Source organism: Orycteropus afer, unplaced genomic scaffold, assembly GCF_000298275.1.
Source record: "Orycteropus afer afer isolate SDZICR_OR568_19922 unplaced genomic scaffold, OryAfe1.0 scaffold00433, whole genome shotgun sequence".
NCBI lineage: Eukaryota > Metazoa > Chordata > Mammalia > Tubulidentata > Orycteropodidae > Orycteropus > Orycteropus afer.
In genome coordinates, this window is record NW_006922020.1 from 1,629,016 (window position 1) to 1,654,603 (window position 25,588).

Below are 25,588 nucleotides of genomic sequence, written 5' to 3' on the forward strand. Positions count from 1 at the left end.
AGGACCCTCCAACAGCTACACTGGAGCAAGCAAGAACCTGGAGTCCTACTCTGGCACATTTCCCAACTGTGTGTCCTCAGACAAGTTATTCAACCTCTCTGTTCTTCAGTTCCTCATCTGGGAAATGGGGGTCATAATAGTACCTGTCTCACAAGGTTGTCATGAGGATTATATGAGATACTTCATGTAACTCACCTGCTCTTCACATCAACCCTATAAGGCAGGCAGTGTTATCATCATCATCTTTCAGTTTCCAGATAAGGAATCTGAGGCATAGAGATGAAGTAACTTGCCCACAGTCGCATAGGTATATATAGTAGAGCCAGGATTCAAACCTAGGTAGTCTGAGCTTGCAGTCTCCTTCTCTACTGCCTTGCAGATATCAAGAGCTGACATACCCAGTAGTTCCGATTACTATTTTGAAAGATTCAGTTAGGTAGAGGGTTAGCAGGAGGAAAGCATTCTGGGCACTTGGCCCCTATGTGCAAAGACCTGGGGCATCTTGTGGAAAACTCTGAGAATCCAGGTATAGCTGGAGGGCAGAGCACATGTGGAAAGGCAGAGAGCAGCAAGGTAGGAGAGCGGAAATGTGTTTAATGAGAAAATTGGGGTTGGAATTGTGGGTGAGGGAAGAATTTGGGTGTGGGATGAGGGCAGAGGTGGGGTTTGAAGTCACTGGACTCAGGTATCCTGGAGCTTGAGTCTCTGGGTGGTACAAATGGTTTTTGGGCTTGGCTGCCAGCTGCAAGGTTGGTGGTTTGAGTCCATCCCAAGGCATCTCCGAAGAAAGGCCTGGTGATCTACTTCCAAAACATCATCCACTGAAAACCCTATGAACACAGTTCTACTCTGATACATACGGGTCGCCATGCACTGGAATTGACTTGGAATCAACTTGATGGCAACTGCTTTTTTTTTTTTAAATCCTGGGGCTTGGGGAGACGGCTTCAGGTCAGCACAGGCTCCAGCCCCTGGTGAAGCCACCCCCACCCCACCTGAGATTTCCTGAATTCCAGCTGCAGCTCTGGTTGCTTTTGCAGGCAAAGGAGCCCTTGTGGTCGAAGGGGCCCCTAGAGCCCAGGCCAGGCAGCTTTCTCCCTCTCTAGGCACACACACCTCCATTCAGCCAGGGCCCCGCCCTCAGGGCGGGAGGGCCAGTGCTGGCTGCCCCCACGTTAGTGGGGGGCCGCCTGGCTGGGAGGCTGGGCGGGCAGCAAGGCTGATAAGACCAGGCCCGCACTGGCCCCACCACTGTGCCTGCTGCTGCCCGAGCCTCCAGAACCATGAGGGTCATCTCTAGCACCAGCCTTTCACTCTGCGGCCTGCTGCTGCTGCTCCAGGCCCCAGGCACCCTTGGCCTGGTCCCCCAGTCCAGAGGTGAGGCGGACTGCATGAGATGGGGGCTCCTGGAGGAGCAGCGCCTGAGCGCCTGAGCACTGAGATGGGCAGAAACAAAATAGTTTCTAGGATGGGAAAAGGGGCAGCAGATTGGCATAGCAGCAGACAGAGATAGTGACACTGACAAGGGTCAGGGCAAGGGTGGCCCTCAGTCTGTCCTGTTGGGGAATATGGATGGGTGTCTCTGATCCTCTTGGAGTCCCTGAGCCTTCTCTGGGGCTTCTCAGCCCTTCAGGGATCATGCATGCTGGGTGACTGTCGTCCCCAGGGTCACTGGGGACAGAAGTTATCCCAGAGCCTGTTGGCGTCTAGAGCTGCAATAAGCCCAAGCAGAGCTCATGGCTCTTTGAAGATGCAAATCTGGAGGACCAAGCACTAACTGCTGCATCCCTTCTGTAGCCCTTCAGCATATCCTGGACTGGGCTCCCTGGGGGTGGTACCACCCCTGGAATTGCAGCCTCAGGCACTGAATCCTAGACTATCCAATGCTTCCTGTGCAGATGCCGATGCTGAAGCTGGAGGGGAGGACCATCTAAGAGATACCGTGAGATGGCCCTACAGTCTATTGCTCTACCGTATGGCCGGTTCTCTTCCTCTCTCTGGGCCTGTTTTCACATTTATAGTCTAAGGTACTGGGAGCCAGGAACCTGGCTGTGAAGATGTTTCTAAAGGTCTTTGAGGAAGTCTGATGCCTGGGGTCTAGAACACTGTGGCTTGGGGATTTGGGACAGCCCAGCACACTATTTCTCTCCCAATTCTTCATGCACCTTCACCTGGGGGTGACTCTGCCTGTCTCAGACTCAGTGTGGGACCTTTAGGGAGGGGCCTTTGTAATGAGCTCTGCCTAGGCCAGTGACAGCATCATGAACTAAGTACTATTTTCCCACTGGACAGATGAAAAAAATGAGGTTTAGAAAGGTGCAATAGCCTGTCAGGGGCCACAGAGAGGCCAAGACAGGATTTGAACCAAGGCCTGCCTTACTCCAGCTCCAAGCACTTCCCAGCTATGATGCTGACTCCTAGGGTGTCCAAGGAAACATCTCTCCCTGCAGATGTGGCCACCAGGAATTCCTGCTCCTTCCCCCTGCCCTCAGAAGCCAGCCATCAGGCTCTGCTGGGCTGAGAGAAACTAGTTCCATTTTGGTGATTTGCTTTGATGCTTAGATGAGAGACAGCATGTTGGTGGGCAGTACTTTGTCCTCAAGAAGGAGCCCGCCTCTGGAGGGCCCGATCTCTGTGTCCTCCTGCCCAGCTAGAAGAAATAGCTGCCCCCTTGTCTATGGCAGCCTGGGTGGTACAAAGGGTTTATGTTCAACTACTAACCTAAAGGTTGGCAGTTCAAACTCTCCCAGTGGCATGGTGGCAGAAAGGTCTAACGATCTGCTTCCATAAAGATTATAGCCAAGAAAACTCTATGTAGCAGCTCTACTCTGTAACACATGAGTTGAGACTCAATGAAAATGGCTTTGAATAAGGTTTGTTGTCTGTGGCTGCAGCAGGCAACTCTGGGCTGAAAAGGGAGAAGTTGCTAGAAAGACTGTTTTCTCCTTTGCTGCCCCATGAACACCTGCTGTGGGCCAGGTCCCGTGTTGGCACCCTACATGCATTTTTGCTCCACTACCCAAAGATCTATAAGAAAGAGATTATCCGTCATCAGTTATAAGTGGCAGAGCTACCTTCACCTGCCTCTTGCCCCCAGGGGCTAGCACTCTGGTGGGCATTTGCTGATTTCCTTGTAGTTGAGCTTGCTCCCAGCCCAGATGAGGAAACTGAGGTTCAGAGAAATAAAGTGATTTGCCCAAGACAAGGATGGGAGCCTTGGTCCTTCCCACTGGGCTGAGCTGTGTGTCCACCTCTGTAAAGAGGATGCAGTCAGCCTGGTTGAAGTCCAGAGCCTATGCTATCTGGGGCCAGCTCTCCATCACCAGCTAGTGCTCTCTCTGCTCCGTTGCCTCTGTGACTTCAGGTCTGTTTCCTGACCTTTGCCTGTTGCCCTTTGTCTCACCTCCGCCTTAGGGCACCTCTGCCGGACCCGGCCCACGGACCTGGTGTTTGTTGTTGACAGCTCACGCAGCGTGCGGCCTGTGGAGTTTGAGAAGGTGAAGGTGTTTCTGTCCCAGGTCATTGAGTCTCTGGACGTGGGGCCCAATGCCACACGAGTGGGTGTGGTCAACTATGCCAGCTCTGTGAAGCAGGAGTTCCCGCTGCGTGCCCACGACTCCAAAGCCGCCCTGTTGCAGGCTGTGCGCCGCCTCCAGCCGCTGTCCACTGGCACCATGACAGGCCTGGCCATCCAGTTCGCCATCACCAAGGCCTTCAGTGATGCCGAAGGTGGCCGAGTCCGTTCCCCCGACATCAGCAAGGTATCAGCCCCCCTTCCTTCAGGGTTCCCACTGGATGCTAAGAGCTTAGCCTGCATGTGCTCATTTAATTCTCCTGACACCCCCATGAGGTGATTATTGTCCAGCTGGGGAAACAAATCAAAGTGGGGAGGTCATTTGGCATAGGTCACCAGTTGTAAGTGGCAGAGCTGGGATTTGAACTCCGTTCTGCTGGGCCACTTTACCCCACTTCTTGCCCGCAGGGGCTCACCATCTGGTGGGCCCTTGATGATTTCCCTGTAGTTGACTTTGCTCCCCAGCCAGTCAGAGGTCCTTGAAGGCAGAAGGAAGACAAGCCAGACACTTAGGTGCTAGTTAAGGGTATGCCTCTGTAATAGCCTGTCTGGGTTCAAACTCTTGCTCTGCCATGTTAGCTGTGCCACCCTGGGTAAGTCACTTCATAATACAATGCCTCAGTGTCTTCGTCTGTAAAATAGAAGTAATAATACTTTCTCAAAGGGTGGTGCTGAGGACTAAATGAGTTAATGTGCTCAGAACAGTGCTGGCACCTAACGAGCCCTGTGTAAGCAGAGCTCTGGTGGCACCGTGGTTAAGCAGTAGGCTGCTAGCCAAAAGGTCACCAGCTGGAACCCAGCAACCACTCTGTGGGAGGAAGATGTGGCAGTCTGCTTCCGTAGTAAAGATGTCCATTGTTAGGTGCCATCGAGTTGGTTCTGACTCATAGCGACCCTATGGACCACAGAATGAAACACTGCTCAGTCCTGCACTATCCTAAAAATCATTGCCATGTTTGAGGCCATTGTTGCAGCCACGATGTCAATCCATCTCATTGAGAGTCTTCTTTTTCGCTGACCTTCCACCTTACCAAGCATGATGACCTCCAGGGACTGGTCCCTCCTGATAACATGACCAAAGCACAAGAGATGAGGTCTCACAATCCTTGGTTCTAAGGAGCATTCTGGCTGTACTTCTTCCAAGACAGATGTGTTTGTTCTTCTGGCAGTCATAGTGTATTCAATATTCTTTGCCAACATTATCATTCACATGCATCAATTCTTCTTTGGTCTTCCTTATTCATTGTCTAGCTTTCATATGCATATGAGACTGAAAATATCACAGCTTGGTAAGGATTTACAGCCTTGGAAACCCTAGGGGCAGTTCTTCTCTGTCCTATAGGGTCACCATGAGTCGGAGTTGACTCGAGGCAATAGATTTTAAGCATTTGTTAGGAGTCCTTGGGTGGTGCAAATGGTTAAACACTTGGTTACTACCTGAAAGATTGGCAGTTCAAATCCACTCAGAGGTGCGTGGGAAGAAAGGCCTGGTGATCCACTTCTGAAAGATCACTGCCACTGAATACCCTACAGAGTGCATTTCTACTCTGAAACACACGGGGTCACCATGATTTGGAATTGACTTGGTAGCAACTTTTTTTTTTTAAAGCATTAGTTAATTTTTTATTTAGCAATCCTTTGAGGGCAGGAGCTCAGGAGTGTGACGCGTTGTTCCCCAAGTTGCACAGTGAGCGAGGGCTCCAGGCAGAGAGCTGAGTGTTTTCACAGACCTTGTATCCAGATTCTAATTTTTCAGGACTCAGCCCCAGGCCTTTTCCTCAGCTTGGTCCTCTCACAGGCCCCTGCATCTCCCCGTCACAGCCCCTTGCAGCCTGAGGAGTCACTATCTGTCCTGGGACCAGCCCAGGTGAAGTACTCTCCCTTATTCTCCTGCTCCCCACTCTCTAGCACAGTGCTTGCCACACAGCAGTTGCCTGAAACATGAGTGCTGAGAAGGGCACTCCTGCTCGGAGGTAGTATCCCCATTTTGCAGATGAGGAATTTGAGGCAAGTGGGCCTTAAGTAACTTGCCTAGCTAGTAAGTGGTAGAAACAGTCATACAGACAATAACATATAATCCCCTGCCACTACCCCTCAAAGAATGATATATTGGGCTGCCTGTGCGTTTCGTTTTGTGGAGGCCACTTGGAAGTTCTAATGTGAGGTGGTGCAGATGAGGTTGATGAGTTGTGGTGGTTGGGAGGATGTGGTGGCCCTGGGGCAATCATAATGCAGAGAGGTGGTGAAGGTGACGGTGTTGACACCTATAGCTGTCACATCTCTAGTTAACCAGCTCACCCCAGATCGGGCCAGGGCCAGGGCTGAGCAAGTAGGGAGAGAGAGTTGCCACAGCAGGCAAGGGAGCTGGCACCAGACATCATTGGTTTGTCCAAGATGGATGAAAGTCTCCAAGCCGGGGGTGGGCAGTGGGCACTCGAGGAGAAAGGAGCCTTGTGGCAACACATGACTAGATTTTTAGTGCCAAGAGCCCAGACCTCTGGAGAGGAGGAGAATGTGCAGGAATCTTCCTCAGAGGATCCAGGGTAATGATAGTAATAATAAGTTTCCTTATGAATTATACCACCCTGAACCTCACCATAACCCTTATTTACAGACAAGGAAACTGAGGCTCAGGAAGATGACGGGTAACTAACACAGGACTGACTGACTGTCTTAGCCACTCCACTGCAGGTCACCAAGATAGGCAGGTCAGGCCCCTGGGCCAAGCCAGGGGATCCAGTAGTGAGAGCAGACCCAGAAGCCAGAGCAGAGAAGCAGCAAAGAAGGCTCAGCACAGAATCCCAGACTGGGGCCAGAGTTGTGAGGACCTTGGGTTCAGAGCAGGTCCAGGCAGGCAGTGATGGGTGGAGGGGCTCAACCCAGGTCCCCTTTTACTCTCCCTCAGAATACAAGCAGAGGAGTCTTGTGGGAGGGGCAGGCAGATCCTTTTCCTCAGGGAAGGCCATATTATGACATTGGGCCATGGAGGAAGAAAAGGGCAGCAGCTACTGTTCATTGGGCATATAGGAGAGCAACGTTGTGTCAAATACTCTGAACCAATAGACTACTCCTGTGCCTAAGGTACTTGACAGCTAATCAGAAGGCTGGCGATTCCAAACCCGCCAGCCACACCTGGGAAGGAAGATTGATTGGGCACTCTACTTCCCTAGCGACACCGCCTCGGAAACCCAAGGAGGGGTCGCTACGAGTCGGATCCAACTCCAGGGCAGTGCATTGCGTTGTTTTTTTAGAGGTCCAGGCAAGGAAAGACTGGTGGCATCAACTAGCATTCCTTAGCCTTGGCTGTCCCCTGGTGGCCAAAGAGCAGAATTGCATGGTATTGGATGCACATGTTGACTCAAATTTAAGGAGTAAACCAGTCTTGTAGCTGGGTTGGAGTCTCCTCCCACTGCTGAGACACATACATGCCCTCAGAGGCTCCCGTCTGAAGGAGGAGACCTGGCGCTGACCTTCGAGGTACCTGGCCTGAGGGGAAAGACATGGCCTTGCCCTGAGGGGCCCTGCTGTGACTTCAGAGGTACCCAAGTTTGAAGGAGAAGACATGGCTTTCTCCTCAGAGGTCCCCAGTTTAAAGGTGGAGACACACACCTGCCCTCAGGGGTTCCCAGTCTGAGGGAGGAGACATGACCCCACTTCCTCTCAGAGGCCCCTCCAAGGTGAAAAGACACACAGATCTGCCCTCAGAGGTATCCAATCTGAGGAGACTGACACGACCCTGCCCTTAAGCCATTACAGCGCTCCTTCCCTACAACTGCCTGCCTGAGGAAAGAGACAGGCTGGTTACCAGAGGCTGGAGTCAGATGGGGTGACACCTCACCCATGTCTCTCACTTAGAGGAAACCCATCTTTCCTCTTCAGCTAGGCAAGTTCTCTTCCCTGGGGAATTCCCAGGGCATCAGATCTAACTGCAACGGACTAGCTGTGTGACTCTGGGCAAGTCACTCTGCCTCTCTGGCCCTCACTTTCCTCTTCTGTCAACAGTCCAGCAGGGCTTGCTAAGGGCTAAGGGCTAAGGGCTAAGGGCTAAGGGCTAAGGGCCCCAGCTCAGCGAAAGGAGGGAGGGCCCGGTTCTCACACAAGCCCGGTCCTCACACGACCCCCGTGTGTCGCAGGTGGTCATCGTGGTGACGGATGGAAGGCCCCAGGACAGCGTGCGGGAAGTATCTGCGCGGGCCCAGGCCAGTGGCATCGAGCTGTTCGCCATTGGCGTGGGGCGTGTGGATAAGGCCATACTGCGGCAGATCGCCAGCGAGCCTGAGGATGAGCACGTCGACTATGTGGAGAGCTACAACGTCATCGAGAAGCTGTCCAGAAAGTTCCAGGAGGCTTTCTGCGGTGAGCCAGAGTCCGGGGAGCAAGCGGGCACGGCAGGGTCGGACTGGGGGGAATAGTACGCTTACGGGGCGGGACCAAGGTGGGAACAAGGCTGGGCTCAGAAGGGGCTGGGATTGGGAGAAACAGTGTAGGGGGCGGGGCCAAGCTGAGGCGAGAGACTGGGCGGGGTTCAGACCCAGACTGTACTGAATAAGCGGCTGGGGACCGGGCCTGAACAGGGCAATGGTCTGTACAGGGCAGAGGCTTAGAGAGCCAGCGTCAGAAGCAGGGCCAGAGCTGGGTGTAGGGACTGGCCTAGGGATGGGTCCTTAGCCATGGGTTAAAGGAGGCGGGAGAGATGATGTTAAGAGACATTTTATGTGGCAGGATCTGGGCAGGAATCACAGAGAGGCCAGAACTCAGTAATGTTGTTGTTGTTATGTGCCGTCCAGTCGGCCCCGACTCATAGCGACCCCTCCTTGGGTTTCCGAGGCAGTATCACTACGGAAGTAGGATTGCCCAACCTTCCTTCCGAGGAGTGGCTGGTGGGTTTGAACCGCCAGCCGTCTGGTTAGCAGGCAAGTGTCTTAGCCACTATGCTACCAGAGCTCCCGAACTCAGTAATAGGAGCTCCTAAAAATACTATGCGTCTGTATTGGGGTAGTGGTGGGGTGTTTAGATGCCAAAGTCTTCTGTGATAAGGGAGGGTCTAAGGTACCTGAGTCCTTCACAGAAAAAAGATGGGTCTGTGGAGAGATCTTTGGGATATGACCAGTTAGAAGGGGTGCAGTGGAGCAGAACTCCAGTATGTCAGGGGCACAGCCAGGTAAGGACATTTCCCCATTTGTCAACTGGGTCTAATAAGAGCATGTGCCTTATTGAGGATTCGAGAAGATAATGCATATTACAGCACTCAATAGCTGGGATCTAACAAACGTTTATTAAGTGTCTGCGATGTGCTATGTTCATTACTGGGGGTACTGCACAACCTTGCCCCTGTGGTCTTTACCTTTTTTAGTGAGAAGTTTCATTTTCATCATCTTCTTCAGGTCTCAGTATGGCCAGGCCCTTGGCTGACACACTAGGGCCTGGGCCCTACCCAATTGGGGGCCTCCTTTCCCTGAGTGTGCAAGGGGCCTGGTCTCTATAATTAATGAGGGCATCTTGGCTGGAATGTCGCAGGCCCCATGATTCTGAGGTTTCCTTGTTCACACAGTGGTGTCAGACCTGTGTGCCACGGGGGACCATGACTGTGAGCAGGTGTGCATCAGCTCCCCGGGCTCCTATACCTGTGCCTGCCGTGAAGGCTTCACCCTGAACAGTGATGGCAAGACCTGCAATGGTCAGTGGGGCTGGGCGCAGGCAAGCCCCGGGGCGGGTGAGGATGGGAGGGAAAGGGGGGATGGGGCCCACTGAGTCTCAGCCTGTGTCTCTGACCAATCTCCAAGAGTGGTGGAAGCCTTCTAGAGCTTAGTGTCCACAGAAAGTTCTTCTCTCCTAACTTCTGTTAGGAGTGGCAGGGTCTGGGTGGTAGGTTTAATGTGGTGGGAGGAGTCACACAGTCTTGAGTTCAAATCCTTGCTCCGTTACTTCTGAGCTGTCTGATTTAACAGCTTTAAGACCTGCAGTTTCCAAGGCTGTAAAATGAGAACAGTAACCCTGGATTTATAGAGTGTAAAATGGTGGGAATATTAATAGCATCAGAACCTGTCTAACTTCAGAGGGGATAATGACCAAAATCAGCCTAAAGCTGATTCCCATGAGGTGGAGGTCATCCCATGAGATAGAGGTCAGATGTATCTCTGCTCTCCAATCTTTTTTTTAAATCAATTCTGATCCCAGCTATACCTCCTGCAACACTGTCTACTTCTCTTCTGGGCTCAATAATCCATTGCAAGGAGCACACAGAACTCACAGTACACATTTTCAGTTAAGTAGTTTATTAAGGAAATAATAGGATACAACTTGTGAGATCAAGATCAATAGGCTACAACTCAGGAATCAGAAACAGGAAGCATATAGTCAAAGTCTCTCTTCTTCATTGCAGGACAGCTCTCTCAGCTCCTTGACACTAGGCAGGCCTCCTATAACCTCTCTGAGGACAGGCTCCTTTTGGCCCTGCTGTCTTTTGCCACTGGCTCTGCCACTGGGCCCCTTCTGGGCCTATCACCTTCAGTGTTACAATCTTTGACTTGAGTTACACCTCTTTTAGAAGCTTCCTTGCCTCCTCTCTCTGCTTCTTCTCTCTTCTTTCTTCCTCTCTGCATCTTCCTGCTGGTTCTCTTCCTACTTCTTTCTGTCTTCAAAAAACCTCTGTGGGATTGACTGCTTATATACACAATTCCTTGTTAATTTCAAGGCATGGCCTTACCTGGCTGGGGCCATAAACTGACCAATCCCCTCTTGGTAGGCTTCAGATACTTCATTTGCATAGTAGACTGCAACTCACCTCATTTACGTAGACTTTTGGCCAATCATTGTAAGGTGCATACCAATCACAGGGCAGTCTGTGGTAGCCCAGATCCAGACAAAAAGTATTCAACCAAGTTGTTTACAGTTTACCTAGTAAATGTAACAAAACTTTTAGGGTAGAAAACTATGGCAAAGGTAACTCCTTAGGGTTTAGACGAAAAATATCTCAAGCTGTTTTTTTTCAAAGAACCAAGATAAAAATCCACATAAAAGAACTCATTACATAAATAGAGGAGCTTTCAGAAGAAAATGGGATGATCCCCGTGATCCATCCAGCAAAGAGCCTGGGAATGGGTGGTATCCAGCAAGTGGTCTGGATGGATGACCATGCCCTTCAACTTCATCCTCTTGCCTTCCTGCTCTCCCCAGTTTGTAGTGGTGGTGGTGGCAGCTCAGCCACTGACCTAGTCTTCCTCATCGATGGATCCAAGAGTGTGAGACCAGAGAACTTCGAGCTGGTGAAAAAGTTCATCAACCAGATTGTGGACACACTGGATGTGTCAGACAAGTTGGCTCAGGTGGGGCTGGTGCAGTACTCGAGCTCAGTGCGCCAGGAGTTCCCGCTGGGCCGCTTCCACACCAAGAAGGACATCAAGGCGGCTGTGCGGAACATGTCCTACATGGAGAAGGGCACCATGACTGGGGCTGCCCTCAAGTACCTCATTGACAACTCCTTCACTGTGTCCAGTGGGGCCAGGCCTGGTGCTCAGAAGGTGGGCATTGTCTTCACAGACGGCCGGAGCCAGGACTACATTAATGATGCTGCCAAGAAGGCCAAGGACCTCGGTAGGTGCTGCCTGCCTGACCTTGGACTCCACTGATGCTGGTGGCACACACTACACAGTTACATAGTAGTTTATCTTTTTTTTTTTTTTTTCTGATTATTGCCCTAAACCCAGGCAAATTTGAATGGTGAAGGAAGGATTGGTTAGTCCAACTCTCTCTTATACTGATGACACAATTGAGGTCCCAGAAGAGTAGCTTGTTTTCCTGATCATTTTGTAGATGGGGCTTGGAACTTTTCAGGTTGAATGGTTGTTATGAAGAGTGTACCAGCTGCTGGAAGGCAATCTAAATTTGGGCCAAACCTGAATCTCAGTTTTTTTTTTTTACTCTATTAAATGAGGATAATTTTAATCAGTGAACAGATAGTTATGAGGGTCGAGTGATATTACAAAGCTCCGACTACAGGATCTGACATATAGTAGAACCTCAATAAATGTTGATTTGGATTCGCTCAGTTTCTTTGTCCTAGGCATTGTGCCTGCAATACCTGCAGTTGTCACCAGGAGGTATCTAGTATTGGCTGTCTGGACTGACAGCTAGGCATACCCCGGGAGGCTCAGCCGTGGCTGCCTGACCCATAACCAGCCTTACTAATCTTTTTCTTCCTGGCAGGCTTTAAGATGTTTGCTGTGGGTGTGGGCAACGCAGTGGAGGATGAGTTGAGGGAAATTGCCTCGGAGCCTGTGGCTGAGCACTACTTCTACACAGCCGACTTCAAAACCATCAACCAGATTGGCAAGAAATTGCAGAAGAAGATCTGTGTGGGTGAGTAAGGCTAGGGCTGGCATCAGTGGGAGGAGCAGGTGGAACTCTGGGGGGGATAGAATCATCCTGGGACTGGATGTGAGCAGGGAAAAACAGGGGCTGGGGTGGCACCAAGATTTGGCAGAACCAGGAGAGGGCCTGACCAATATGATGGTTACTATCACCACTACACTGCTCTCCAAATATTAAAGCATTCCATCTTATTTGGTAGGAATATTATTATACCTGTTTTACAGATGGGAAAACCAATGCCAGAGGAGTAGAGCAATTATTAATAACTGGGGGAGCTAGGATTCAAACCCTTCTTCTCTCCCCATCCTCCCAGGTAACCAGCTGGTTCCTACTGGTAAAGAGCATGGGCTCCAGAGCCAGGCAGTCCTGGGCTTTCATCTTTGCTCTGACACTAACTAGATGTTGGCCATGGGCAAGTTGTTTCACTTCTCAGTTTCTTCATCTGTAAAACTGGGTTAATGATTTCAAACCCAAGGGGTTGGAGTGAGGAGTCACTAAGATTACATAGAAGCCCCTAACAGTCTCCTGCACATAGTAGTTGCTCATTGCTTGGGTGCTAATTTTGGAATTCATTATCAGGATTTGGAGGAACCTGTGAAGACATTTGGATGTCTTTGCCCTCACTCCTAGGAGTTCTGTCTCAAGGATTGTATGTCTATCTGCGTCCTCAGCATCCCCAGTGACCCCTTCCTAGAACTCTTTCATCCTAACATTGGACAATGACCCTCCAGCCCCCAGGGCAACTACTCACCATATTCTTTCTCTTTCTTTGCTTCTCCTCCCACCCCAGAGGAAGACCCATGTGCCTGCGAGTCCCTTGTGATATTCCAGGCCAAAGTGGAGGAGTTGCTGCAGGCTCTGACCAGGAAGCATATCCTTTTCCAGAATCTGTTGTGGGTAAAGTGGAGGAGCCAGAGAATGGGCACTGTGGAGACAGGAGAGAGAGAGAGAGAGGGTGCCCTCTATGGTAGGGTTAGGCTGTCTCCTCCTTATCTGTCTCTTGCTTAAGAAGGTCTGGGATCTGGCTGGATAGACTGGCACCAGCTTTGGTACTGACCCTATCAAAAGCAGAGACTTCTGGAAGGTAAACAGGGAAACTGAGGCAGAAGGTAAGATCTAGGATCTGGACACACACAGAGAGTCCTGGACATGTTCAGGAACACATGAGTCCCTATGGACTACCATTTCTTGGGTTTACGGTGACATGACTAATGCATCTCCCCCCCTCAGATGTGGGACTCAGACCCTGAACAGCTTCCCTGGCCCAATCAGAACTGACTTGATCCAGCAGGGTTAACCCTCCAAGAGACGGGGCTGCACTTCAGGGCTCGCAGTAACTGGCTGTTCTTTTGGAAAGCACCATTCTGGGATAATTGGATGAATAAATTTTGACAAAGGGGAGAACACAGCCTTGGGGGCTGGTAGTGAAGGAAAGTTCTAGAAAAGGGACAATCTTGAGGAAACAGAAAGTGGAGGTCCCCAGTCTAGGTACCACTCTCATCACCACCCTATTCTGGCCAACCTGAACCTCTCCTTGACTCAGGACCCACTGGAAGCAGTGAGCAAGCGGCTGGCCATCCTGGAGAACAGAATCGTCTAAGATTTCCTGCCCTCTGCGTTGTCCTTTCCATCTCCTGACCCTGGCACAGCTCAGAGAGTCCTGTGTGTGTCCCCAGTAGCCCCAGCTTTAGTCTAGCTTTGCTATTTAGTGAGGGGGCTCTGAAAGGACAGGGCTATGGCACAGGCCTTCCCAGCCTCTGCCATCCTGCGAGCACCTGGGGACCCCTGGGAAGGGAAGAGGTGTTTGTGCGTGACTGCATGTGTATGCCTGAGGGTGGGTGTGTGCTTTGGAATGGAAATGTGTGTATATGAGTGAGAATGCAGGGGTGAGTGTGAGAGGGACTATGTTTGCATTTTTTAATCAAAAGCTTAATATATTCCTATTTTTTTAGTTAACCCTTTCTTGATTCCAAGTGCTGTGAATCTCATTTCTGATTTATCTATTCTTTTTTGAACAACAATTAAATGTGATTTAACTTAAGCACTGAATGGGGCTAGAGCTAGTGTGGTTGTTTGGGGATGAGGAGAAAGGATTGATGAGGGTAGGGGCGATGGCAGTGATGGAGATGGTGGTGATTACAGTGATGACAGTGACTACATCAAAAACACTATGTTTATCCTGTTTTTGCAGCTATAGATTCATTTATGTGATCTCATTTCATCATCCCAGTAACTTTGTGCAGAGCAGACTTGTAGCATCCCCATTTTACAGATGGGAAAACTGAGCATGAGTGATATGACTTGCTCAGCATGGGTCAGTTGGAGAGACAGGACTTAAACCAAAGACTGCAGGGCATCAAAGAATAAAAAAAGGCATTGGAAAAGGGCAGTGGTATCAAATAAGACTCATTCATTCACCCATTCACTCATTCATTCATCCATTCAACAGATACAGAGCAAATACTCCATGCCACACAGTGGGGAAACAGTAGTGTATGAGACAGACATAGTGACTGCACTTGAGGGACTTATGATTGAGTAGAGGACTAATGTCATTCTCACCCCAACTAAAGAAGAGTGGACTCAGGTTTTACCAAGGGTTTGTACCTCCTTCTGGCGTCTGTGTTGGAATTCTCTCTGCTGTTTCCTTGGGCATCAGCAGCTTTCACTCCCATCCCTGACACAGCTGCGGCCCCCACCTCAGAGATTGAAAGCCTGACCCCATGCTCCCCTCCTCTCAACCCTGTCTGGGATCTGCCAGCCACACCATAAGATCCCCTGCCTCCACAGACCCCTCTGGAGAGTGTCTCTCTTCCTCCCTAGACCCCTTTGGAGAGTGTCTCTTCAGTCTCTCAATCCCTTGCCTCTCAGAGTGGGTGCTTCTGTGATTTTCTGAAGCCATTCTTGTTTAATGGAGCATGTTTAGTGTTATTACTAGATTCACACTTGAGATCATGTAAAAGACTTTTACAAGTAGCTCAGAGCATTCCAAAAGATCTTGCTTAGAAGCAGTTCAGAGAGGCAGGATAACAACACCAGCAACAACCCAAGAGCCACAACAATACAACAGCAGAACTGCACATGAGAAACTTAACAATTATACAACCACTCCCCTGTCCCTATGAGCCAACCACCACTGTGTACACTTTCCCCTGAGCCTTTTTCTGTGCCAGGTCCTGTGCTAATGGCTTTTCTGTTCTCTGAGGTGGCTCTTTGTTACAGCCCCCTTGTTCTGAAATGATCCTCACTCCCTTCCCTTCCTCATATATGGTGGGAGGTTGGAGAGAGTGCAGTAGCCATGTTGGTGCAGTATTAACTGTGCCTCCTGGTTTCAGCTGATAGGCCCCCAGTGGACATCTGACTGAATTTGGGCCAATTGGCATGTCTCATCTGGGATTTTAGACTTGAGGACCCTACACCTGGCTGTGATGCTAGAGCTGGGAGTTCTTCATCTTCTTCTGGGTCCACAAAAAGGCAGAAATTGGAGGCCTACATTTCCAGTAGAGAGCAAAACAGCATTTACCTAGTTTGCTGGTGGCTTTCTAGTTCACAGGTGTTTTAGTTAGCTACTGCTATATAACAAATGGCCCCACAAGAGTGGCTTAAAACAGCAACCTATTATTGTCATGATTCTGTGGGCTGACTGGGCTCAGTTGGATTGCTTTCTACTCCATGTGGTATTGACTAGGCTGCAGTCTTCTGGGGCTTAACTCTAGTATGGCTCATTCATATGACAAGTGATTTAGTGAGGACAGTGGGAAGGCTGGGCCCCTCTCTCGCTCCATGTCATCTCAGGGCCTTACTCCTTCCACATGGGCTCTCCACTAGGGAGTTGGATTTCTTACACGGCACCTCTGAGCTTCTTTAAGTGTCTTAAGATTGAGGCCCAGAACTGGCCCAGCATTACTCTTGCTTCATCCTATTGATCAAAGCACTTATAGGCTGCCCAGATTTAAGGGGCAGGGACATAAACTCCACTTCCTGATGGGGGAGGTGGTGGTGGAGAGTGACAAATAATTGGTGGCCATCCATTCTCTGGCCCCCTTCACTGGGCCTGGCTATACTCCCTGCCCTTGGCATACACAGGAGACCTCAGCAAATTAACCTGGGCTGAGGAAGTCTCTGATTCATGCACTGTGAGTGCCCAGGTGCAGCTATCCTCTCACTTGCACTTCCTTCCACCCAGGAACCAGTCACTCATGTCACACATCCAATTAGCTGTGGTGAGCTAGAGGCTGGCCCTACTGGGTCTTGAGCAGTGAAGCTGACCCACCAGGTATGCTGGGTTTAAATCCTCACTTGCAGGGACTGGTGAGAAACTACTCATGATGGTGGCACTGAGGGCCCTGGTTAATCCTTCCTGTGACCCCATGAGGTAGCATTACTGTCACCCATTTTACAGGTTGATAGGACTTGTCTGAATAAGTGGTGGCCTTGGTGTCCTAGTTCTCATCTCTTAACCCTAGCAAGTGACCAGGCTAACCCAGGTTCCAGTCCCTACCCCATTCCTCTCTAGCTGGTGAATTGGCAAGGCACTTTATCTCTGAGTCTCACAGTCTACATCCAATCCTGTGGAAACAGAAATAGTAGTACTACATCCTAGGAAGCTGCAAGGCATAAATGAAATAATGAATGGGAAGCACTCAACCCGGTGCCCTCTAACACTTAGCATCCAGGGTGGAACTGTCATCACTGCTACCCTCTGGGGGTGGTTTCTTGGCTTCAGGGACACATGCAACCCCCCCCCCCCACCTCCCCGGTCTATTCCTTAATACCTTCCTTGTTCCTGTCTGGTGCTGGTGTCCGTTGAGATTCTGTGGCCACCTGGCCTCCAGGGGCTTTGCCACCTATAGCACCTCCACCTGCAAAGATACCAGCCCTGAGTGTGCACACAGCTCTCTGCAAATCTGCTCCTCCCTGGGGAGGTTGGCCCGCATGCTGTGTGTCCACCAGTACCTACCTACTAGCTTCCGCAGGAGGCAAAGACCAGGATAGCCTTGTTTCTTCTTTGAGCAGAGCCACCGGAATGTCCCAGAGCTCAGGAGGGGAGGCACAGAGGGCATGTGAGCGTGCAAGATTCGGGTACAGCCAGCCTGACTCCAACACTCATTCAGGCCCCAAATGTTTGGACCACATCTAAGCCAGGCCCTCCTCTAGGAGCTGGGAATGAAACAGAGAAACAGATGAAAGTCCCTGTCTTCATGGAGCTGAAATTCTAGCCCCACTTCCATCCCTCCATGTGGGACCCTGGACAGTCACTTCATCTGCCTGAGGGCCTCACCTTATCAGTTAAACAAAGAGAGTGATTCAGAGGCAAGGAGTAATTGAGAGGAAATCCCCAAAGGACCTGGCCCATGGTTCGTACTCAAGGACTGCCATCTAGTTGATTCCAACTCTTAGAGACCCCCATTAGATTTCCAACGCAGTAAATCTTTATGGAAGCAGATTGCCTAGTCTTCCTTCTGTGGAGTGGCTGGTGGGTTTGAACCACCAACCTTCCGGTTAGCAGTCAAATGCCTTAGGCACTGCACCATGACACTGCCTTTCTCAAGGACTAACAATGGCTAATACTTCTTTTATAAAGTAAAACAAAACAGAGAAGTCCCAGGGCTACCTGGCTAGGCCTGGCAGAGAGCAGCTGCCTGGGTCTGAGTTTCCCAGAAATGTTTCATGCAGAGGGGCTAACGGAGGGCTTAGGAGCCCTGTCTTCGAGTCACACATCCCTGGTGAATCCTCCGGTGTCCTCTTGCTTTGGACCAAGTGCTTTAACTTTCTGACCTCAGCTTCCTGGGTAAACTAGGGGAATAACACCCTCCTCCTAGGATGGTTATGAGAATTAACCATGTGTGTAGGGCATCCAAAGATATGAAGGGTTTGAGGGCATGTGACCAGCTCTGTCAGGGCCTCTGGGGGAGATGAGCAGAAGTGGATGTGTAGGGAGTGAGGGTTGGAGGAGTCATAATGAGTTGAAATTGACTCAGCAAATAACAATGACAAATCTTTATGGAGCAGATTGACAAGCCTTTCTTCCACGGTGCTGCTGGGTGGGTTTGAACTTCCAATCTTTAGGTTGGTAGTCAAATGTAAACTTCGTGCCATCTGAGGACTTATGGGGGAGCTCTGGTGGTGTAGTGCCTAAGACACTTGACTGCTAACCAGAAGGCTGGTGGTTCAAACCCACCAGCCACTCCTTGGAAGAAAGGTTGAGCAATCTACTTCTGTAGCGATACCGCCTCAGAAACCCAAGGAGGGGTCACTCTGAGTCGGACCCGACTCCACGGCAGTGAGTCATTGGGAGCTCTGGTAGCATAGTGCCTAAGGCACTTGACTGCTAACCAGAAGGCTGGCGGTTCAAACCCACCAGCCACTCCTCAGAAGGAAGTTTGGGCAATCTACTTCCGTAGTGATACCACCTCAGAAACCCAAGGAAGTGTCACTACGAGTCAGGTCCGACTCAATGGCACATAACAACAACAAGGAGGACTTATGGGGTTGCCATGAGTTGCAATCGACTTGATGGCAACAGGTTTGGTTTTGGTTTTTAATCAAGCAGAGAGGAAATGAGAAGGTGAGATGGCATCCTGGAAGAGGTGGATCTGTGTGTGGGCTGTCTAGTGTGTCAGGAGAGGAAGGGGATGAAGGGGAAGAGCATACCAAGTGGAGGGAACAGAATTTGTGAGGGACCTGAGGCAGGAAGGTGTGTGGCCCTTGGAAGGCCTGGAGTGGGTGCCACATGACTGGAGAGCATCAAGGAAGGAGGCCCAAGACCACATTTGGCAGAAGATGCTGTGCTGGTCATCTAAGGGGTTTGGGCTTGATCCAAAGGGTGGTGGTAGGCCACTGAAGCATTTTAAGCAAGGATGTGACATGACCATGTTCTCCTATTAATAATAGGAGTCAGTGCTTTCCCTTCCCACATTGATGGGGTATGAGGTGGTCTTGGAAGAGGCTGAAGCTGGATGGGCAGGGACCAAGCATCCATGTCAAACATTCAAGAAGGTGCAGTGACCTTGAGGCTGGCCCTGCTGGGTCATGTGCAATGCGACTGGCCCACCAGGTGGGTTAGGTTTAAATCCTCACTTGCAGGGATTGGTGAGAAACTGCTTATGATGGTGGCACTAAGGTCCCTGGTTAATCCTTCCTGTGACCCTGTGAAGTAGCATTTGTGTCACCCGTTTTATAGGTGATGGGATTTGTCTGAGTCAGTGGAGGAGCTAAGATTCCTGAGTTTCCCTAATGCTAAGGCCTGTATTAACAGTAACAAGTACTTGGCTTTGCTGCCAGTGATAACGAATGTGAAGCCCCGTGCACATAGTAGGTGTTCAGCAGATCCCAAGGGCCTCTTTCTTCCCCCATTTCTGGTCCTTGAGGAGCCTCTAGCTTGGAGCTGGACCCAGGCCAGTGGCAGATGGAGCCCATTTGGAACCTAAAGGACAGAGCTGGTGGGGGCCAGGCAGGGTGGGAGGCCCCTTCAAGCAGGCTGGGAATTGGAGAAAAGGCTGAGCAGGGGAAAATGATCAGAGCCCAGTGCCAAAGAGGAGCCAAGGTTGGAGGAGGCCACAATTCAGAGGTCAGCGCTGCTGGCCTGTGGCTGTGGTTATGCCTCTTGCTCTGGTCAGGATTGACTAAGGCCTTGGTCTGGGCTGAGCTAAGAAGGTGGTTGGGATATGGGTCCTCTGGGGTTGAGCTTCTAGATTTTTCATGAAATAACAAATAGAAGGGACTTGTGCCCAGGACTCAGCTACATTGGAGGGGGCAACTTCCTAAATCCCTGCTTGAGGGATCCCCATGGCAGGAAAGAGAGCAAGAGGCAGCTGAGGGAGAAGCTGGTCAAGAGCCCAGGAGACTGGACCATGGGCACCATGGCTCAGAGTGAGGGTGGGTTAGGGCTCTTGGTTCCGAGTGACAAAAACTCCACACCAAACAGCTTAAGTACCCAAAGGGAGTTGATAGGATCATGCAACTCAAAGCTCTGGTGTGGGGCTGGGGGTGGGGGTGCTGGGCTTGACGGTATCATTTGGCCTCCATCTCTGTCTGTTCTTGGCTCCAGTCTTTGCCATGATGGCCCTTTGCTCTGGCAGGCCCTCTCCTTGACTTGGGTCCATAGCTCCATACCCACACCCTTCCAGCTTCAAGTGCACAAAATTCAGCCTCACTGAGCCAGTCAATGTGGCCAGGGTCATGGAAGGCTTGGACTGCCCATCTCTGGAGCCACAGGCAGAATGAGCTCCACAAGATGCCCAAGAATTGAGAAGGCTGAGCAGTGGATCCTCAAAGAGAAGGAAGGAACTGATACCAGATGCACAGGGCTTGAGTGGTGGGCAAAACCAACTGAAGTCCCCCAAAAATGGGGTCAGAGAGAGGTGGAGGCTCTGCCTGGGAACAGACTTGCCCCACATAATGTCCTCCTCTGGATCTCATTCTTCCCTGCACTGGAGGTGAGGAGTGAGGCTGTGAAGAAGGCAGGGGCCAGTGTCTTGTGGTCTTTTGAATTCAAACTGTTGCTTTAACTCATCACAATTCTCCCCACATCTGTTCCGGGTCCTGATGAAATCCATCCTCTCTATATAATTTCCACGTCTCTCTCAGATCTAGATTTGATTAACAGAAGGTTATAAGCAAGTCCCACAAAGCAGGAAAACCAGCATTTCCCGAGGGCATCCGTGGTCTACAGGCAGACGGCAAATTACTTTGTAAGCAATATATTTATTTTTTATTTGTGTATAGGTAAACAGGAGTAAATTAATTAGGCTTTTCTTTTCATTTTTTTCCCTTAGATCTTAGACTACAATGAGAGTCTCTTGGCCCCACAGTGAATTGGTTACCCATTGAGTCGATTCTGATTCACACCAACTCTACAGGACAGAGTAGAACTGTCCCATAAGGTCTCTATGGCTGTGAATCTTTATGGAATCAGACTGCCTCCCCCTCTCTGATTGAGCAGCTGGTGGATCCAAACTGCTGATTTCCACTGCACCACTCAGTGAATTGGTTACCGGGTATCAATAAGGGATTTGTATTTGCAATTACAGTTCATTAATGGATTTGTGAGGGAGAGAAGATGGGTGGTTCCACTAAGGGCATTGTTTTGCATTTCTCCTCTTTTAATTACATGTTTTTTCTCTTGGACCACTGCTCTGTGAAAATTTGTGGGGAGAGGGTGTTCCAACTTTCCACCTTTTCCAGGTCTGAATGCAGTTACTATGGGAGGAGACAGGGGGTGCTCAGAGACGTCCATCCCGATGTGTTGGCCTGGGGAAGGGCTGCTTTGTTCACAGGGACATGGAAACCTTTGAGTATTTGTAGTCATATTAGATTTAAGTCCCCTGTTGGGGGAGTGATCACCTATGATTAAAGTATTTACACTTATTTTCTAAACTTCACAGTGATCCTTTGTATAGACCCATTTCACAGACAGGGAAACCAAGGCTGCTAGATGTGAAGTGCCACACAGCCAGTAATTGGCAGTGCTGGGATCTGAGCCCTGGAATCTCTGGTTCCAAAGTCAAGGCTCTTTGCAGAGCACTGTCTCCTTGAGGCTCAGCCTCACTGTGTTCTCCATATGTTGGGACCACAGCAGTCCTCTGTTTACTGAATGGCCTCCCTACCTTTGAGCTCTTGTTTTTCAGCTCATTCATTACACTCATAGCAGAGTAATGGTCCTGCAGTGGACATCTGATCAGGTCGTACCTCTGCTCAAGAACCTCCTCTTGCTCCCTATTGTCTTCTGGATAAAATTCAAACTTAGCCTGACATTGTAGGTGCTGCATGGTCTGACTGTTGCCAAGCTCTCTGCCTCACTTCTCCTTACCCTCCTATCACATGGAGGCATACTCTGGAGACATAGAATGTTGTGAGGTCACTGTCATTACCCCACTGCAGAGACAGAGAAGTTGAGGCAAGGAGAGCTGACCTAACTTGCATAAGGTTGCACTTGTGAGGAAGGTGGAGGCCTAAGATGTAGACACCAGGCTGTGAAAGAGGGTGAAGACTGGGGTAATGGGATATAGAGATCTCTCTTCTTGGGTCTCGCTTACCTCACAGGGCTCCAAGAGTCCCAGACTTTGCTGGGAGATCAGGGAGCAAAACCTTAGGTCATTCACTCATTCTCCAAACACTTCTTGAGAACCTGCTGTATGCAGGGCACTGGCTAGGTGCTATGGGGAGAAAATGATCAACAACATACTGTTCTTGATCTTGAGAAGCTTCTATCTAATACAACAGATGGAACAAGACACTTAAAAACAAAACTAGTAATACAAAGAGCAGCTACTGTTTATTGAAGGCATACAGTGTGCTAGAAGCCTGGTGTAGGTTAGCTCATTAAATCCTTATACCAGCCTTTCAAAAGAGTTGCTCTCTGAGGTTCAGAGAGGTCAGACAACTTGCTAGAAACTGCACAGCAAGTAGCTACTCAAACACGATTGGAATGCAGATCTGTTGGGATTCAGAGCCTGAGTTCCTTCTGTTCTGTGATTATGATGGAGGGTGGGCTAGAGAAACAAATAGGGAAATGTGCTGGAAAGAGATACAAATGTTGAGGTCAAATGCAGCTACCAATAATAAGGGCCAACATTTATTGAGCACCAGCTATGTGCTAGGCACTGTTCTGGGCATGTTACATAGACCAGGACATTTGATGTACTTCTCAATCATTCTGTGACTGCTTACTCTTTATCATCTCACTTTACAGACGAGGAAACTGAGGCACAGAGAGGTTCAGCTACATGCTCAGTCCTCCCTAGCTAGTGAGTGACAGTCTTGGGACTCAACCTGATATCTCTCTGGCTCTTGACTCAGTGCTCTAAGCCACAGGGCTAACTGCGTTGATTTAATGAAGCCACATGGTAGTGCATTGAAAAGTAGATGCAATGTTGAAAAGCCATAATGTACTAATGACAATGTCTTGATCAAGTCAAGCTCCTTGGACGTTGGTTGTGAGATGTGAGCTCAAAATCTATATTCATTCATTCACCCAACAGTGATATGCTGAGCACCTTCTTTGTGCTAGGCACTGTTCCCAACCCTGGACACATAACAATAACACAATGGGGGACATAACCCTCTCATGGGAAGCCTGACAACAGAGGAGGGCTAACAGTGTGGGATCATTTTAACTGGAGAAGTATGCTGAAGAACACAGAAGCAACCAGTGTGTGGGGTTGGGAAAGGTATTAAAGGACATGGGCTTTTGCCTTCAGGGGAGCCCAGAGTGAACTGGACCGCGTTTGTTACCTCAGACTAGATTCCGAGCTAATGCATTGTGGGCGATGGGGCCTGCCGCCGGACAGAAGCACTTCTTTCTGTGAAACAGCAACATCTGTATGTGACCTAACAGTTAACAAGCATCATACGAAGTTGGCAGAGTTATCACCCTCAATTTACAGAAGACAAACTGAGGCTCAGAAATGTGATAGGAGTTGCCTGTTGTGTAGGGGAGCTGGGATTTGAAGAGAGGCATATGGGACTCCAAAGTTCCCATTATTCCCACTCTGCCTTTGCTGCTGCCTTGGTGACCTTTTTTTGTGCCTCAGTTGCCCCATCTGTGGCATGGACCCTGACACTGTGCAAGATGGACGTGAGGATTGCCTAGTTCCTTGGAGTTGTGTGATCTTGGTGAAGCCAGAATCAGAGGTCTGGAGGCGCTATGGAGGAATATGGCCACAGGATGGCACCATTGGTCTAGGAATGGAGTGGCTGTGCACAGGCACTGGGGGATGGGGCTCAGCAGTGGTCACTGAGCTGGGCCAGTTCCTGTCACTTGTGGCACCTCAGCAGCACCTGATTTAATCTCTTTCCCTTCATTCTCTCCCTTCTCCTTCTCTCCCTCCCATACAAAGGTGGCGACCTTGGAGGCTATATCCCTCTCTCCCACTCCAGCCTGCTCTCCACCTATGCCTTGCTCTGAGATGCCCTGTGACGGCCTGGGTGCCTGCATCTTTGGTCTTCAGGGGCCCATCCAGAGGCTTTTCTGGACTGGGGGTGGCAGCTCCGACCTGACCATTAGGAATGGGGCAGGGCTGGGCAGGGGCACCTTGAGAAGGTATCTTATTGTCCCTACTATCCCTTGTTCCTGTGTGCAAATAGCCAAGTCCTTTGTCTCCAAATCAAGATAGGTGTCTTTGAGCCAAACACAGCCTGGTGGGAAGATTAGAAGCAGGAAGTACTAGAAATACTCAAATAGAGATGGCTTAGGGCCCCAGATAGGCACCCCTGTCCCCCAAACACCATGAAGAGAGCAGGGACTCTATAATCCAAAGACCCAGATGTGAACCTGGTTTTGTCCCTGACGTGCTGCATGACCTTGGGCATGTGCTGGCACCTCCCAGGTCTCAGTTCGCTCATCTAGGAAATGGGGAAGGAAGGTTGGGCAATCCTACCCAGTACCTAGTGATACTGCCTCGGAAACCCAAGGAGGGGTTGCTATGAGTCGGGCCGACTCGATGGCAAATAACAACAACAACATCAACAACATTCCTTCTTTGATGGGGTGTGGTGACTGTGAAATGAGATGATGTTGGTAAAGTGCAGAGCACAGGGATAGGTACCTGTTGGTGCTCAAAGTGGAATCCACGTCTACTGTGGCAGCAGTGCCAGGGTTTGGGCTCAGGGTGCCGTTTCTCACAGGTTTTCCATCAGAGCATCAACAAAAAGATTGTATTTTCTGCAAAATTAAGAGCTACATTTTCGTCCCTCATTGAAAAGCTGCTAACAGGTTAAAACATATTCCTTCCTTTTTTTTTTTTTTTTCCTGTCCAGAGCTCTCAGAGCCTGAACCAGCCCCTTCTAACTGTCCCCCTCTCCCCTTGTAAAGTGCGTGTGCATTGCCATAGTCAGTGATGGTGATGGGGAGTCTGGGGTCTGCAGGAGAGGTACCAGATGAGCCCGGGTAGGTGGGCAGGGAAAATGTTCCTGTCCCCTAGACCAGTAACAGGAGAAGAACAAGGGGTGCTCTGCCAAGCTAAGGGGTTTGTTGAGTGCAGGGCACGGTGGCCACAGTTACCGTGGAGTCATAATGTGGCCAGCAAGCTGAGTGTCCACAGAGCTGGGCCAGGTGCCTGGCTCGACCCCCAGTGCCTGATTTTCAGAGACTCCAGGAATGTTGAAGTTACCCAGACTGACTTGGACGGAGACTTGGATTCCTGCTGTGGTTTCCAGAGCGCAGGCCCTGTTGCTCAAGAATCTTTTGAGAAAGCTTTAAAATGTTATGTTGTCAGAAGGGACCGTTCCTGGGAGAAGGATATCATGCTTGGTAAAGTGGAGGGTCAACAAAAAAGGGGAAGACCTTCAATGAGATGGATTGACACAGTGGCTGCAATGATGAGTTCAGGTATAGCAAGGATTGTGAGGCTGCCACAGGACCAGGCAATGTTTCGTTCTGTTGTACATACGGTTGTTATGAGTGGAAGCTGACTTGATGGTACCTAACAACAACAGAGGCATTTTGCATCAGTAAATGGCTGGGGCTCCTAGAACCTGCATTTTAATGAGTCTCCCGGGATTCTGAGAGGTGGCTCTATTGGTGCACCTGAGTGCACTCAGACTCTGTGCGACTTTGGCAGATCCCTTCAACTCTCTCAGCCTCATTTCATTGAAGGCTTGGGCTATGGCAGGCATGCAATTGGCACTTTATTCACTCACCCA

At 50.1% G+C, this 25,588-nt stretch overlaps 1 protein-coding gene across 1 annotated transcript; it reads left to right on the forward strand.

Annotated features, from left to right (window-relative positions):
- The first annotated feature begins 1,283 nt into the window (after positions 1-1,283).
- MATN1 (matrilin 1) lies at positions 1,284-13,544 on the forward strand. The gene is made up of 8 exons (XM_007954145.1): positions 1,284-1,377; positions 3,415-3,761; positions 7,708-7,930; positions 9,126-9,251; positions 10,751-11,167; positions 11,780-11,932; positions 12,735-12,815; positions 13,495-13,544. Exons 1-8 carry the CDS (start codon positions 1,284-1,286, stop codon positions 13,542-13,544), a joined length of 1,491 nt encoding a protein of 496 aa, XP_007952336.1.
- Positions 13,545-25,588: the final 12,044 nt, after the last annotated feature.

What these genes read in the sequence shown, in the direction of transcription:
- MATN1 (XM_007954145.1), top strand. Translation starts at nt 1,284, where the DNA reads ATGAGGGTCATCTCTAGCACCAGCCTTTCACTCTGCGGCCTGCTGCTG. An exon ending in GTTCCCCCGACATCAGCAAG is followed by an intron (nt 3,762 to 7,707) that starts GTATCAGCCCCC and finishes CGTGTGTCGCAG; the next exon opens with GTGGTCATCGTGGTGACGGA. An exon ending in GTTCCAGGAGGCTTTCTGCG is followed by an intron (nt 7,931 to 9,125) that starts GTGAGCCAGAGT and finishes TTGTTCACACAG; the next exon opens with TGGTGTCAGACCTGTGTGCC.